Consider the following 14,046-nt stretch of genomic DNA (forward strand, 5'->3'; position numbering starts at 1 on the left):
GAAATACAAAACCTCCTTTGAAACTGTTCGGACTGTAATTTAAAAAAAAATCAGATTGAAGTCATATATTACAGGCAGCAATATTAGAGGCTGAACTCTGAGTCTATTGGTAAATAAGTACTGGTGGGTGACTGGTTTGTTGTAACTGGTCAGTACATACAAGTGATGTTTGAATAAATGGAGTCTGAACATACCAATTACTCTGGTCCAAAAACTCTACTACACAGAAGAATTTTAACGGTCGGGCTTCAAGCATCAAAACAGGATCTCAACAAAATCAAACAGTTTCAGTAAAATGTGGCGCTTCCAAAGGAAGGCATGGAAGCTGTAATACAGTTCTTCAGGAGTCACCAGTATATTCTTGGAATGAAATCAGCTGTGATTTAACAAGCCACTCATTAAAACCAGGTTTATGTTACACAGCATCAGCCCGTGGAAGCTGCTAACATGCCAATGTGCTGTTGCTGAATTCAGAATTGCAAACACAAATACAGCCCAGCCCCAATGTCAGGTGACCTTAAGAACTTGCCTTTATCCTTGTTTACAATGAAAGCCAGGTTCATCAACCAAATCCACTTAGAATTGCCCATTCATGCTGACTTGTACCTCCACTAAATATCTGTGATACTTTTGATAAAGCACAGAACATGAAACTATAGTTCTCTTTCAGATGTTGATTAACCTGCAATACATTTGCAGTATTTTCTATTTCTATCTCTAGGGCAGGGGGAATGCTGAAATAGATTTGTTTTCACTTCTTGCAAGGCAACAAACAGGGTCACCTGCAGCATGGAAAAGGGCAAACAGCTTCAAAGTTGATGAGGGGAAAAGGGAAAGGGGAAAGATGTGGTTGTTTCAGGTCAGAGGTCTTCTGCCACCAACACACGACCTGCACCTGGTGCACAGCTGGTTCATGCTTGTTTGACTAGTTCACATGGGCAGACTGACAATTTTCAGGAAAAATCCAATCTTTATTTGCCACCACAAACATCCTGCAGTACAGTTAAAAACTTAAGAAACTGCAAATGCTGGCAGTCTGAAGAAAAACATGAACGTGCTAGAAATACTCAGCAGGTCAATCAGCATCTGTAAAGGGAAAAGACAAGTTAACATTCTGAGTGTAACCCTCCGTCAGACCTGCCTAAAAAAAAATTACACCTCAAACGTGAACCTGTCCTTTTTCTTCACAGATGCTGACAAACTTGCAATGTATTTCCAGTATCTTCTAATTTTTCTTCACACGTTATCCTACCAGGCAAAAACGTGACAGGGTGGTACAAGAAGAGAAACAATGTTGAGATCTGAAAGAACTATGGCCACTGAAAGAACTATGGAACTATATATTTTTTTTAAAAATCAATTTTTTGAACTTTTTGAAAAAATGTCTAGGGTACTGGAGTTCAGCAGGGTGGTCACTCTTGTAGCTGTGTTTCTAGTTCTCTGTAGTTCTGTTGTGAGTGTAGGTGTGTGTGTGTGTGTGTGTGTGTGTGTGTGTGTGTGTGTGTGCTGTTGCTGCATGCTTTGTTTTTCTTTCCTCTGAATTAAATGAAGTGCTTTTCACTTTATCAAGAATTACAGCCATCAATAATCCCATTAGTTATATTAGACCAAACTTGTATATTTGGATACCTAATGCAGTGATGTGGGATATGGGAAGAGACCCTGTAACTTGTATTGTCTGATATTCTGAAGTACTTTTTTTTTCTTCACATTAGTCTTTTGAAGTGACAGTATAACTTTGCACTATTTGGTCTTCATATTAGGTCAAAAGAGAAAAAAACAAAGGCTTGTTTTGTGAAAGGTAATCATTTAAAGTACAAGCAAGAATGGCCTCCTGTAAAATCATCAATCCCAAAAATGCAAATCGGACAGGTTTTTGGAGCAGCAGAGACCAAAAACAAGGGCTCACCAATTCATCGCCCAGTACTAGGGAGATAAATGGCACACAGCTACAGGCCACAACAGCAACCCGTACGTATTTATCATATGCTTTCTCACAAATGACGCAGCCTTGCAGGTTGAACTTTGTGGAAAAAAAGGAATACAAATAAATCACTGTATCTAATTGACATCCATCAAGTCACTACCTGAATCTGAACCATTTCATCCCATTAAGAGCATTTCTACTTAAGCAAAAAAAAAAGTGTCTGGTAATTTCTGAACAATGTGACATTTATTACTGAAACAAAACATCAGGAAAAATGTCATAATATCTGCCTCCATCTTCACATCTCTCATTTCTTCCACATCATTTTTCTCATCTGTTTGCTTCGTAGCTGTGTGATAAAACCTCAATCCGCACAGAAAGCTTATTAACAGAGGTGGAAGGGAATCAGCCATACCCAAACCTGTTCCAGCTGACATCCACATACATTCACTTTCTAGCAGCAGTGATCGGGACCCTAAGCTGACTTTTCCCTCCTTAACCCCTGTAGCAACCAATTATAGTTCCCCACTAACAGGCTAGCTGCAAACAACAAGCTCAGTACAGATCAAGGACTTAACTTTGGACCTTCTTGGCCCGTATGCTTCAACACCACATTCCAAGCACTAGAATTACTAACTGAGCCACTGGCAAGGAACTTGATTAATACCCATCTGCCTCTGAAATATTTCTTGTGCTACATCAGTCTCTCCACATGCAGAAGTGCTTGTTTCCTCACCTACTAAGGAGCTCAACTAATGGTAACCGACCAAAACTCTGGTTCCAAAATAGAAAATAAAAATAACTCATTGTGAAAATGGCATTAACAAGTTCATTTTGCAAGCCTCAGAGGAATACAGAACTTCCTTCAGGGCTCATTATATGTATATATTATTTCAAATTTTAAAACCTTTGTCATATGGCAGTGATCTTCACTAGCAGTTCTTCTGAATTTGTAAACACATATGAACTATATTACTAGGATTCCAATAGTTTAAATACATTAGTCTACCTCCCGTAGCATTGCACACAGGGAGTCAAAATCCCTACATTTGTGCCCATGGGCTTGTTCGCCAACTCTCAAGTATTCCAAACACATTTTAATACATCAGTGAAACCAAATCTCAAAGACAAGTGTATCTATTCAGAAAAGCCTGGACAAATCTCAGGCAACCGTATTAAGTAAGGGTGGAGTTATGCTGCTGCTTTTGCACAGTAGGGAGAAGCAGTTTCTGCTCTGAAATGACAAAAAGTGGCATTATAACTTCACTGTCAAGTTCTGGCCCGACTCCAGAGTGCGGCAGTGGTATAACTTCAGCACAGCACCAAGCTTAGGTTAAAAAATGCTTAGAGACTTTGCTGGGCTTCCCGGACACTTTATAAACTGAAGCAGAGTTTATTGAAATGTTTAAGTTCGGGATCTCCCTCCAATGCCATATCTCGCGTAGATCCTAAAAGTAATTGAAAATATTAAAACAGGCAACAACTTGCATAATTTTATTTTGGATTTTTAAGCTTCAATGACTGACTATGTCAATATCCCAAAGCAATTTGTAGGAAGAGGGAAACATTCTGCTTTATTTCTATTTCTGTCATGAAATCAACATTAATATATTTTATTATTGGAATCTCTGTAGAAATAGTGGAAAAAAAGTGTCAACATTTTACATACCTAAGAGTTCATCTGTAACCTTTGCTTCTGATTTTTCCAAGGACTCTAAAACTAGCATAGATAAATCAGCAGCACTGTTTAGCTGTACCAAGAAAACACAAAAAAATAAATTAATGTCTAGGGAGAAAGCTCTCATCTTCAGAAAGTAAACACCAATGGACAATAAAACAGACTTCTGGCATCTAAAAGTATGCTGCAGCATTATCTTGGGTGTCGTGCCTAATAGCCTATTCACTAAACTGACTCAATATATTTGAATACTTTTGGTCATTGGCAAAGCTTAAATGAAGCAAAGCAAGAAAGGAGGGAAGAAAGTTCTTGTGTTTACATAGCATCTTATCATTGCCTCAATAATTGCAATAATTTTCAATGCCAAAAGAACACTGAGTGATTAGATAATTGTTAGAATATTTTAGCAGAGCCCTCAAAGTTGTCCATATTTGGAAATTATGTAATTTTTGAAAACAGATTTTACCTGACTGTAACTGAAGAAGAGCAACGCCCCAGAATACATGAGCTCCCTAGCTTCAGCATGTTTACCTTGTGACATATACCTGGAAAAAAAGCAAACATTATTTTTAAAAGAAACCAAGTAGAAATTAACATGCTACTTATGTTCTGGGAGCAAAGGCATCAAAGAGAGCTGTAAAACTGCACCTACATTCTCCCAGGACATCATCTCCATCTATGCTTGCACTTCCATTAAATTGTGAGTTCTTTAAAATATTTAACAATGTAAATGAGGTATTACGATATAATCCTTATTCTCAGATTTAGAACGCATCAAAACTTTTTGAATCACCAGAAATGTAATCATTGGGGAACCTGCATTTTTTAAGATCAAGATGCAATTAGCTCAGAGATCAGTTTTCATTATTTGTCACAATAAAGCAGAAGTAGTCCAAGTTATACTTAAAGAACAGGAAAAAACTGTCATCCAAAAATTTCACAACATTGGATTGGCTCTGCAACAAAATGCAAATCAAGACTACCTTTTCTTTATGAAATGTAACCTCCATGATAGACATTTTAAAGCAAGAACCATTTTAAAACTTCATACAAATAAAATAGGAGGGGGACGTGTGACGGATGCCTGGAAATGTAATATCATATTAGAAGCAAATATCCTTAAAACCTCATCATTTGTGGTCGTATCTTGGAAAAGGTCATATTGCACTATCTGCATTAGGGAATGTTTCATTGCATATGTCACTGAAAATTCTTCTTTACTTAAAAACCCAGTGGCTGCTGAAGTTCAACTTCTAATTGACATACTGTAGATGACAACAATGCACGTCTGAACTTTACCATTACTTTGAAAAAAACTTTGAAATGTCATTTTAAGGCCAATACTACTTGGATCACACATCCATTTATTAAAATAGGTGAGCTGGGTTTGACACATTGTATTGGGTAAATGTTTCCACTCAGTACTGGGAGGTGGAACACTTTTCCACTTTTGGTCATTAGGTATCTGTATTAAGCACTCCTATGCCAAGTACTGAATGGGTCAGAGTAAAGCTCCCTTCACACTAGCCCAATACACCTCACCCAATCAAAGGTACATCAAGCCAAGTGATCATTCTTCATTTATGAGCCTTGACATCAAGTGAGTGCTGGTGGGCTGTTTGACTGAGTACATCAGTGTGAATTCTTCAATTTGTCTCAGTGGCTTTCTTGGTAGCCTCGGTTGAGTGAAAGTGCAATTCAGCATCAATTGGTACCGAAATATAATACCATATTATGTTCCGGGTCCAGAGTCACTGGAAACTGGATTGAGACTGCCCAAATATAACTCCGCCATTGTCTCAACTGGCTTAGGACAGTGACTATCTGAGCAATACAGACCAGGAAGGTTTGATCCCCATTCTGTGCTGATTACACACAACAAAAGAGATTTAAAATAACTCAGAAATTTCATTTGAAAATTTGATTTCCCAAGTGAAGGTGGACAGCTGCCTTACTTTACACCATGATGTTTAAAGGTTGCCTGTGTTGTAAGGATTGGGTAGCACTACAAATTAAAATACCATTCCTTCGTGTCCCAAGTTTAAGATAACGATGCCTAGAGTGAGGAACAGAAAGCCCACTCTGTACAGTTAGAGTGCTTGGTGAAGATTAGAACCCAAGGTACTGCAGAATGGTAATGGGAGCTCTAACCTCCATGATTACGTGTTTACTGCAGGCCAAAAGTGGAAGTGTTTCGCCCCCCCAGCACTAACATCTCTCAAAGGCCAAAGTAATATAGATGTGGGATATCTGAAACAAAAACAGAAAATGCTGGAAACTCGGAGCAAGTCAGGCACAGCATCCGTGGAGAGCAGAGAGAGAAAGATCCCTCATTGGTACATCACCGGCAGGGTGGTCTGCACCCCTGGTGGTGAGTTGCCTTTTTCCCCACCGCGTCTCCTATATGTTTTTTATTTCTCTAATTTCTCTCATCCTTTTGTCTCATGCTACTATCACTTCTATCAGTTAGCCATCTCCTGGTCGCCATGAATTACTTTACAGCTTATCTTTTTCTTTTCTTGTGTAATTTTTTTTTCCTCCCCACTCCCCTTTCCCTCGCCCTGTTCCTTCTTATAAGCTGCTCGTCTGTATTATTTACTGGTTCTGAAGAAGGCAATGCCTGAAACATTAACTTCGCTTCTCACCACAGAATTTGTGCCTGACTTGCTGCGTGTTACTGACATCTTTCACTTTGATAACCACTAAAAGATTCTGGTAGAGTTGCTGGGAGCGGACTGTAATGGGAAGAACCTCGAGTGAGGGGGAATTATTTTTAGATCAGATATAAAAGCATGAATAAATGATGCCTGCCAGTGGATTGGAGGTGCAGCCTGAATAAGGCATAATCTATTAGAGCAAAGCTGGGTTCGACAGCAATCCAAGAGATTGTCAAAGCCTTGAGCATGCTTCCTACTCCCAATCATCTTTTGTTTTTACAATTTTTTCTTTGCAAATCCGTTCCAAGAGATTTACGTCTCTGAATAAGAGTTATAACAGGAGTCAAAAAAGGTCTCAAAATCCAGGACCATTAGAAATTATTTCTCATTGATCCTGTGGAGATTTAACCTTGGCTAATATGTATCTGTTCAAAATGAACCAAAATAGAAGGCTTAAAGAACTGGAAAGGGGACTGAATGAGATACTAACAAAAATCAGTTTTTCTACACCGATCTAAGGCCATTCAATTGAAAAGTAATTTTTGACCCCTTTGTAACCCAATTTTAAAAATCCCTTTAGTAAAATGATTTTCTTGTTAGATGACACCATTAACACTCATGGTCTAGTTGCATAATTTCGTAGGTGCTTTTAATTCCGGTCATCAAATGCAAGACCACAAGTGTAACCAGATAAGCATATTAACAAGTTAGCAGCAAAGGAGAAAACTGGCAACACTACTGAGTGATTATAAACAGCCAAGTCAATATTCAAATGAGACTGTTTCTAAAGTTTACAGCACTGACAAAATAATTAATCAGTGCCCAGAGCAACCCAACCCCTTTGCACTGAACTACAAGTGATACTGGCAAAGACCTGGGGCAAATTAACTTACCTACACTTCTGGCGAGGTGAGGTGTGGTAGGGAGGGCTGGGTAAGCCTGGACCGTAGTGGTTTATAAACATCATCTGAGCCACTGAAATGTGTTACAGGTTGGAACATATTCTGAGTCATTTATTATTCTCCACAAAACCATACGCAGTGACCTTTCAGCTTTGACACCACAAACCCAAGCCCATCCCCACAGATGGAAGGTCACTGTCCAAGCTATGCTTAGTAAGATTGTACAAAACCAGTTAGAGTCACTAAAACCTCTTTGTACAACTTAATGTCATAAATCTTTTAAAGCATGCATATGTTGTAACATACATGCAACCCACACACACCATCTGGATTAAAGGTAAGCAAGTGACCTACTTAAATCTTTATCTATTGAATTTACTTTGCATTTCACAAGGCACAAAAGCAACCAGACAAGATCAGATATTGTGTAACTTATATACAACTATGAGTTACAATTCAAGGAAAAGTGTTTCTTTTTTCTAATTACATGCATTAGTCACTTTCACAGACCCTACGAATGATGCTTCACAACAGTGAAGTTAAAAATATTTCATATATCTGAAAATATCACTCACACTCCTTGCCACACACTCCTGACAAAGCTGAATATCCTCCTGTGCACATACGTCACAACAGATCCTGAAGCCTTGTCACTATGGTAACCACCATCATTATTACACAGAATTTTCTATTTTTAAAATTCCACTACTATTCACAATGAAACAGCAACACATATATAATAAAATAGGTGTACATCAATTAGTAGGTTTATTTCATTTGTGATTAACACTAAATTCAATCATACAGCCAAGAATTCACACTTGTGAAATAAATCTAATGATTTTTCAGTATTGGTATCCAGTGATTCTCCCTCAACTGTGGGTACAAGCATTTTGGTTTTATACTGCACCAAACCAAAGGATGCAGTAGAAACATTAATAACAGACATGGAGTACTCTAGTAAAGTGGTGGATACAGCCAAATTCCATTTCTCAACCCATCATCTTCAAAACAGCAAACACACATTTTTTATACATTACATAATGAAGAAATCCTAATCTACTAGCACAGCATTTTGCCATTTATTGTTTTCCTGATTTTAACTCTTTGATGTGTAACTGCTGGCTTAGGTTATTCGCATAAATTATAATTGGTACATAGCAGTGTTTTTTCTGTACTGAATGAATATTTGCTGCTGACTATGGAGTTTTATTTCCCTAAACAGTAAACCTCTGACATTTTGTGTGAAAAAACATTTAACCATTTCTACAGTGCAAAGCGACTCGCAATCCCAGGATTTAATCAGAACAGTACTGAATCTCAGCTGAACAAACTTACACAGGAAATAATCAGCCAAATACTGTAACAATTGCTTAGATAATAAAGGTCACAGTTTAAATAATGGAAAAAGAAAATGATGCACCAGATTGCTTATAAGAACATAAGAAATAGAAGCAGGAGTAGGCAATACGGCCCCTCGAGCCTGCTCCACCATTCAGTCAGATCATGGCTGATCTTCGACCTCAACTCCACTTTCCCACCCGATCCCCATTTCCCTTGAGTCCAAAAATATATCTATCTCAGCCCTGAACATATTCAATGACTCAGCATCCACAGCCTTCTGGGGTAGAGAATTCCAAAGATTCACAACCCTCCGCTTGAAGAAATTCCTCCTCATCTCAGTCTTGAATGACTGACCCCTTAGGACTGTGACTGTGCCCCCTGGTTCTAAACTCTCTAGCCTGGGGAAACAATCTCTCAGCATCTACCTGGTCAAGCCTCCTCATAATCTTCAATGTTTCAATGAGATCACCTCTCATTCTTCTAAACTCCAGAGAGTATAGGCTCATTCTACTCAACCTCTCTTCATAGGACAACCCTCTCATCCCAAGAATTAATCTACTGAACCTTTGTTACACCGTCTCCAAGGCAAGTATATCCTTCCTCAGATAAGGAGACCAAAACTGTACGTAATACACCAGGTGAGGTCTCACCAAAAGCCCTGTAAGGCTGTAGACATTTTATGTGAAAAAACATTTAACCATTTCTACAGTGCAAAGCGACTTGCAATCCCAGGATTTAATCAGAACAGTACTGAATCTCAGCTCAACAAAACCTGATATTTGTAGCCCTCAAATAGTTTCACTTACTCAAGGACTTCATACATTTTAAGATACTTCATTTTTTTTAAACTTGTTTTATAAAAATACATGCATAAAGCTAAACTTAATTACAAGAATATGGAATTTATTCACCTACTAATGAAGACATTTATAACTCTTGAATTGTAAGGTCTTCTGCATTGAAGAAAATGTAATGCTTTCTATTAAGCACCCTCTATATATTTCATAACTATAAAAGATATCTATTCCAAATAGGACACAACCAGTATGTTTAATAAAAAGATATGCTACATCAAAAAAAACCTGCAATAAACACTGTAGACATATATACATTCTAATCATTCAAAATATATGTATTATTACAGTAATGGAGTAAATACAATGAATTTGCAAAGGCAACAGATTATTTAAATTGGAGCTATTATTTTCACTATCAAATTAAAAATCTTTGAAAAAGCTTGTAGTTTATGTTCTATTATTTAAATGCAGTTTACCTGTAATCCTCACACATCCCTCTCCTTTCAACTGCATGTGACACATCTATCTCTCAAATTATGTTTCAATCTAATAATAAGGCTATATATTAAAATATATGCCAGGGAACTTTGGTAAACTGCTGTAAAGTGCAGCCATAACTCATAAGCACAAAAGGGGAGAATACCGTCCATACTTCTTTGTTATGGGCTGAGAGTATACTCGCATTTTGCACCACTCCCAAGCTAATTGTATTCTATTTATATTCAAATTAATGTAGCTTTACAATAAAATATTGCATTGAATATATGCCAAATGTATGATATAGTAATATAGTGAATGACATATCACGAGAACCACAATGGCCTGAAGTATGCTTAAAAATTTGGTCACCAATGTTCCTAAATCTTGGTATACAACTGCTGTCTTAAAATGATCCATCAATTGACATGAAGTCCATGGCCTGCTTCTCAGTAACCCTCTCCTCTTAAACACGCAGGTACTTGCTGTTAGCTCCACGACTCACAAAGTTGAACTTTGTTACCTGGCTACAAATTTGGTGTTTCATGAATCACATTTGTGATGGTTCATTTTTAAAGTATAAAAGAAATATATCTATTTTGCCCTGGCAAGGATTGTTGAGGTGACATTTCAAAGGGTTGCAACTTCTCCTTCCTAATTAACATTAATGCATAAAACATAGGAAAGTTCATTTTGCTCATTAAGCCAGTTATTTAATCAAAACCATGTACTATCTACTTTATCACAGACTTTATTTACCCTTCCATTTCATTTCCTCAGAAAAGGTTCTTAATTAGTTAACTTGCCCTGATTGGTATGAAAGCTTCTTTAACAACTAACAATTGTTTACAAAAAGTTTATAATGGTTTGATGCCAAACATAAATTTGTTCTCATTGCTCTTTTGCGATCTGTGAAAACATTTCAGATTCCTAACCTTGTGTGTTTACCTTGTCCTGGACATTGTATGGGATTGTCAACATGATATTGTGATTTAATATTGGAGATATCAGTGCTATTGTTCCAGCCCTGTCTTCAAAGTAATCATAAGATATAAAACACTAAGAATGCCAGCATGGGCACGGTGGGCCGAATGGCCTTCTTCTGTGCTGTAACCATTCTATGATTCAGTGGTCAGCAGATATGGCAGTGGCTAATAAACATTCAGACGCAAGAACTCCATACACAAGCGACTTAAGCATTAGGGCATGATACTGTGTCATTTCAAGAGTTGCTGCAAGAAACTGAGAACAATGGATTATTTAAGCCTTTATTCTAGGAGTATAAATGTTTATACTGTATATTTGTTTCTGTAAATCATCGAATTATCAATAAATCTATCAGTAGTTTTAGCCTGTATGAAGCAGTTATAATATTTGATATTTTAATGATTGACCTATGTAATGGAAATCTTACTAAAATTTCAATAATCATTATTATCACTAAGTAGGGTAGCAGTAGGCTGCACTAACTCTATGGCAGAGAAGGAAAATCACATGGTTCAGATCATAAGGGTTGTAGCCTGTTTAGGGAGACAGTCGTCAGACATTTGCATGAGAAGACAGTGTTGGAAAGAGCCACAACATTATGCATGGAATACTTTGTTGGGGCAACTGCTGGACTGATATAAATTCATCCCAGAACATTGATTATGTGTGCGAGAGCTATTTTCAAAAGCTTAAACGGCACATTACTGCCACACCCCACAAAACATGAAACATTCTCTCTTCAGGCACTCATAGTTATGTGCCATTTACTGATAGGTACACTACTCCTTGACCTTTGCTGTTCTTAAATAAATCTCGATCACAAGACTAGTGTAAGGTGATCCCAGCGTCCTATTTTTCCTTCCCTCCAGGAAAACGTCTAACCTCCACAGGGCACGCCAAACAGTCCCCAAACTTGTCGGGTTTAAAGGGCAGAAATGGATTTGTTTGATTATTGATCATAAAGTGAACTGATTGGAAGTTCAAATCTGGCTGATCTTTTCTAATCAGTCTGTGAAATATATAGGAAACACCAGAGAAACGTTTGACACTTGAAGCCCCAGAGATGGACCTCAAACTTCACAGCCACACAGAAGTACCTGTAAATAAATGTTGGTGTTGGTGCGTTTGCTGCTATGTTGACAAGCAGCAGATTCCTTTCACACTGTAGTTGTCGCTGGGTCCACTCAGGTGGCTTTTTAATGGGGATTTGGATGCTCAGCTCTGCATCCTATATAATATTGAACAGGCTGGGGCTCTTTTCTCTAGAAAAGGGAAGGCTCAGGGGTGACCTGATAGAGATCTTTAAGATCATGAAAGGGTTTGATAGGGTAAGCATAGAGGAGATGTTTCCACTTGTGGGGGGGGGGGGGGGGAGGGAGGCCAAAACTAAGGGCCATAAATATATGATAATCACTAATAATTCCAAATGGGAATTCAGGAAAAACTTCTTTACCCAGAGAGTGGTGAGAATGTGGAACTCGCTACCACAAGGAGTAGTTGCGGTGTATAGATGCATTTAAGGGGAAGCTAGATAAACATGAGGGAGAAAGGATTAGAAGGATATGCTGATAATGTGAGATGAAGTAGGTTGGGAGGACGCTCATGTGGAGCATAAACACCGGAAGAGGCCAGTTGGTTTCTATGCTATAAATTCTATGTAATCTTATCTCGGGTTTCTCCTCTTAAATTAGAATAAAAACTTTTTGGAGATGAAATTCCTTTCAAACTGCCGTTTGTGGGGAGGGGAGGGGGGGGGTTTATTTCAAAGCAGTTCACAGTATGATACAGCGCAGAAGGAGGCCTTTCGGCCCATCGTGTCTGTGCTACCCCCCTCCCCACAGGGCTCTCAATGATTCGCCCCCGGCCGTTACCTGTTCATAAGCTCCGCCTGCACCGATCAACTCAGCATGCTACCAAAACCCTGACTGGCAGGCCGACCGACCAATCACAGAGCGCTCGTCACAATCGACGGCCACCCCACCACCACCGCCCCTTCCAGACCAATCAACGCGCGGGAAGGGGGCGGGCCCCGGCGACCCAACAGGTTAGGTTGTCGCCCCCCCCCCCCCCCCGGCCGCTCGCGGGGCCTGGATACACAGCGAAGGATCTGGAAGCCGCGGAGCTTTCTTGGCTGCCCGAGCCGCACCGCCACACACGCAACCCCCGCCCGTCCCTCGGCAGCTCCTCACCGGAAGAAAAGCGTCCTGTACATCTGGTGGGCTTCATAATAATCCCCCTTCTCCACGCTGGCCCGGAGCTTACTCTCCACCCGCTGGACCCCGCCCCGGTTCCTGCAGCACTTCGGGAGCTCCCCGTCCGCCATTGCTGTTCTCAACCAAAAGGTCAAGGGGCGAGCGGCCGCTGATCACCGCGGTGACGTCATCGCTACGGCGTCCCTCGGTGCTCGCAACGCGCTCCGGACCCAGATTCGAAACGCCCACCTCCCATTCTTGACGTGTGTGCAGTTATTTGCGGTGAAAGGGTAAACTTATTTCCAAGAGTTTTAATTGTTCAAAACAAACACTTTTTTTTTTTGCTTTCAACTTTCTCCTTTTCTGATTGATGCTGAAGCACCACCTTTGGATGTTTTTTTTGCATCCATGCCAACCTAGAAAGTTGTAAACAATTTTACAACACCAAGTTATAGTCCAGCAATTTTATTTTAAATCCACAAGCTTTCGGAGGCTTCCTCCTTCCTCAGGTGAACGATGTGGAAAATCAGAAGGTGTTTAAAATAAAATTGCAGGACTATAACTTGGTGTTGTGAAATTGTTTACAATTGTCAACCCCAGTCCATCACCGGCATCTCCACATCAACCTAGAAAGTACCAACAGCTGACCAAGTACTTATAAGAACATAAGAAATAGGAGCAGGAGTAGGCCAATCGGCCCCTCGAGCCTGCTCCGCCATTCAATAAGATCATGGCTGATCTGATCCTAACCTCAAATGTAAATTCATGTCCAATTTCCTGCCCGCTCCCCGTAACCCCTAATTCCCTTTACTTCTAGGAAACTGTCTATTTCTGTTTTAAATTTATCTAATGATGTAGCTTCCACAGCTTCCTGGGGCAGCAAATTCCACAGACCTACTACCCTCTGAGTGAAGAAGTTTCTCCTCATCTCAGTTTTGAAAGAGCAGCCCCTTATTCTAAGATTATGCCCCCTAGTTCTAGTTTCACCCATCCTTGGGAACATCCTCACCGCATCCACCCGATCAAGCCCCTTCACAATCTTATATGTTTCAATAAGATCGCCTCTCATTCAAAGGAGTTTGCAC

The 14,046-nt window shown here is 39.4% G+C and overlaps 1 protein-coding gene across 1 annotated transcript in view; it reads right to left on the reverse strand.

Annotated features, from left to right (window-relative positions):
- The window catches only part of get4 (guided entry of tail-anchored proteins factor 4), a 32,145-nt gene extending 19,027 nt beyond the window's left edge, over window positions 1-13,118 (reverse strand). The window contains exons 1-3 of the mRNA XM_068003472.1: window positions 12,959-13,118; window positions 4,072-4,150; window positions 3,597-3,678 (exon numbers count right to left, since the gene is read on the reverse strand). Of these exons, the coding sequence (XP_067859573.1) occupies window positions 3,597-3,678; window positions 4,072-4,150; window positions 12,959-13,092 (295 nt within the window). The 5' untranslated portion in view covers window positions 13,093-13,118. The remainder of the gene's footprint in view (window positions 1-3,596; window positions 3,679-4,071; window positions 4,151-12,958) is intronic.
- Window positions 13,119-14,046: the final 928 nt, after the last annotated feature.

Source organism: Heptranchias perlo, chromosome 22 (assembly GCF_035084215.1).
Source record: "Heptranchias perlo isolate sHepPer1 chromosome 22, sHepPer1.hap1, whole genome shotgun sequence".
Classification (NCBI taxonomy): Eukaryota; Metazoa; Chordata; class Chondrichthyes; order Hexanchiformes; family Hexanchidae; genus Heptranchias; species Heptranchias perlo.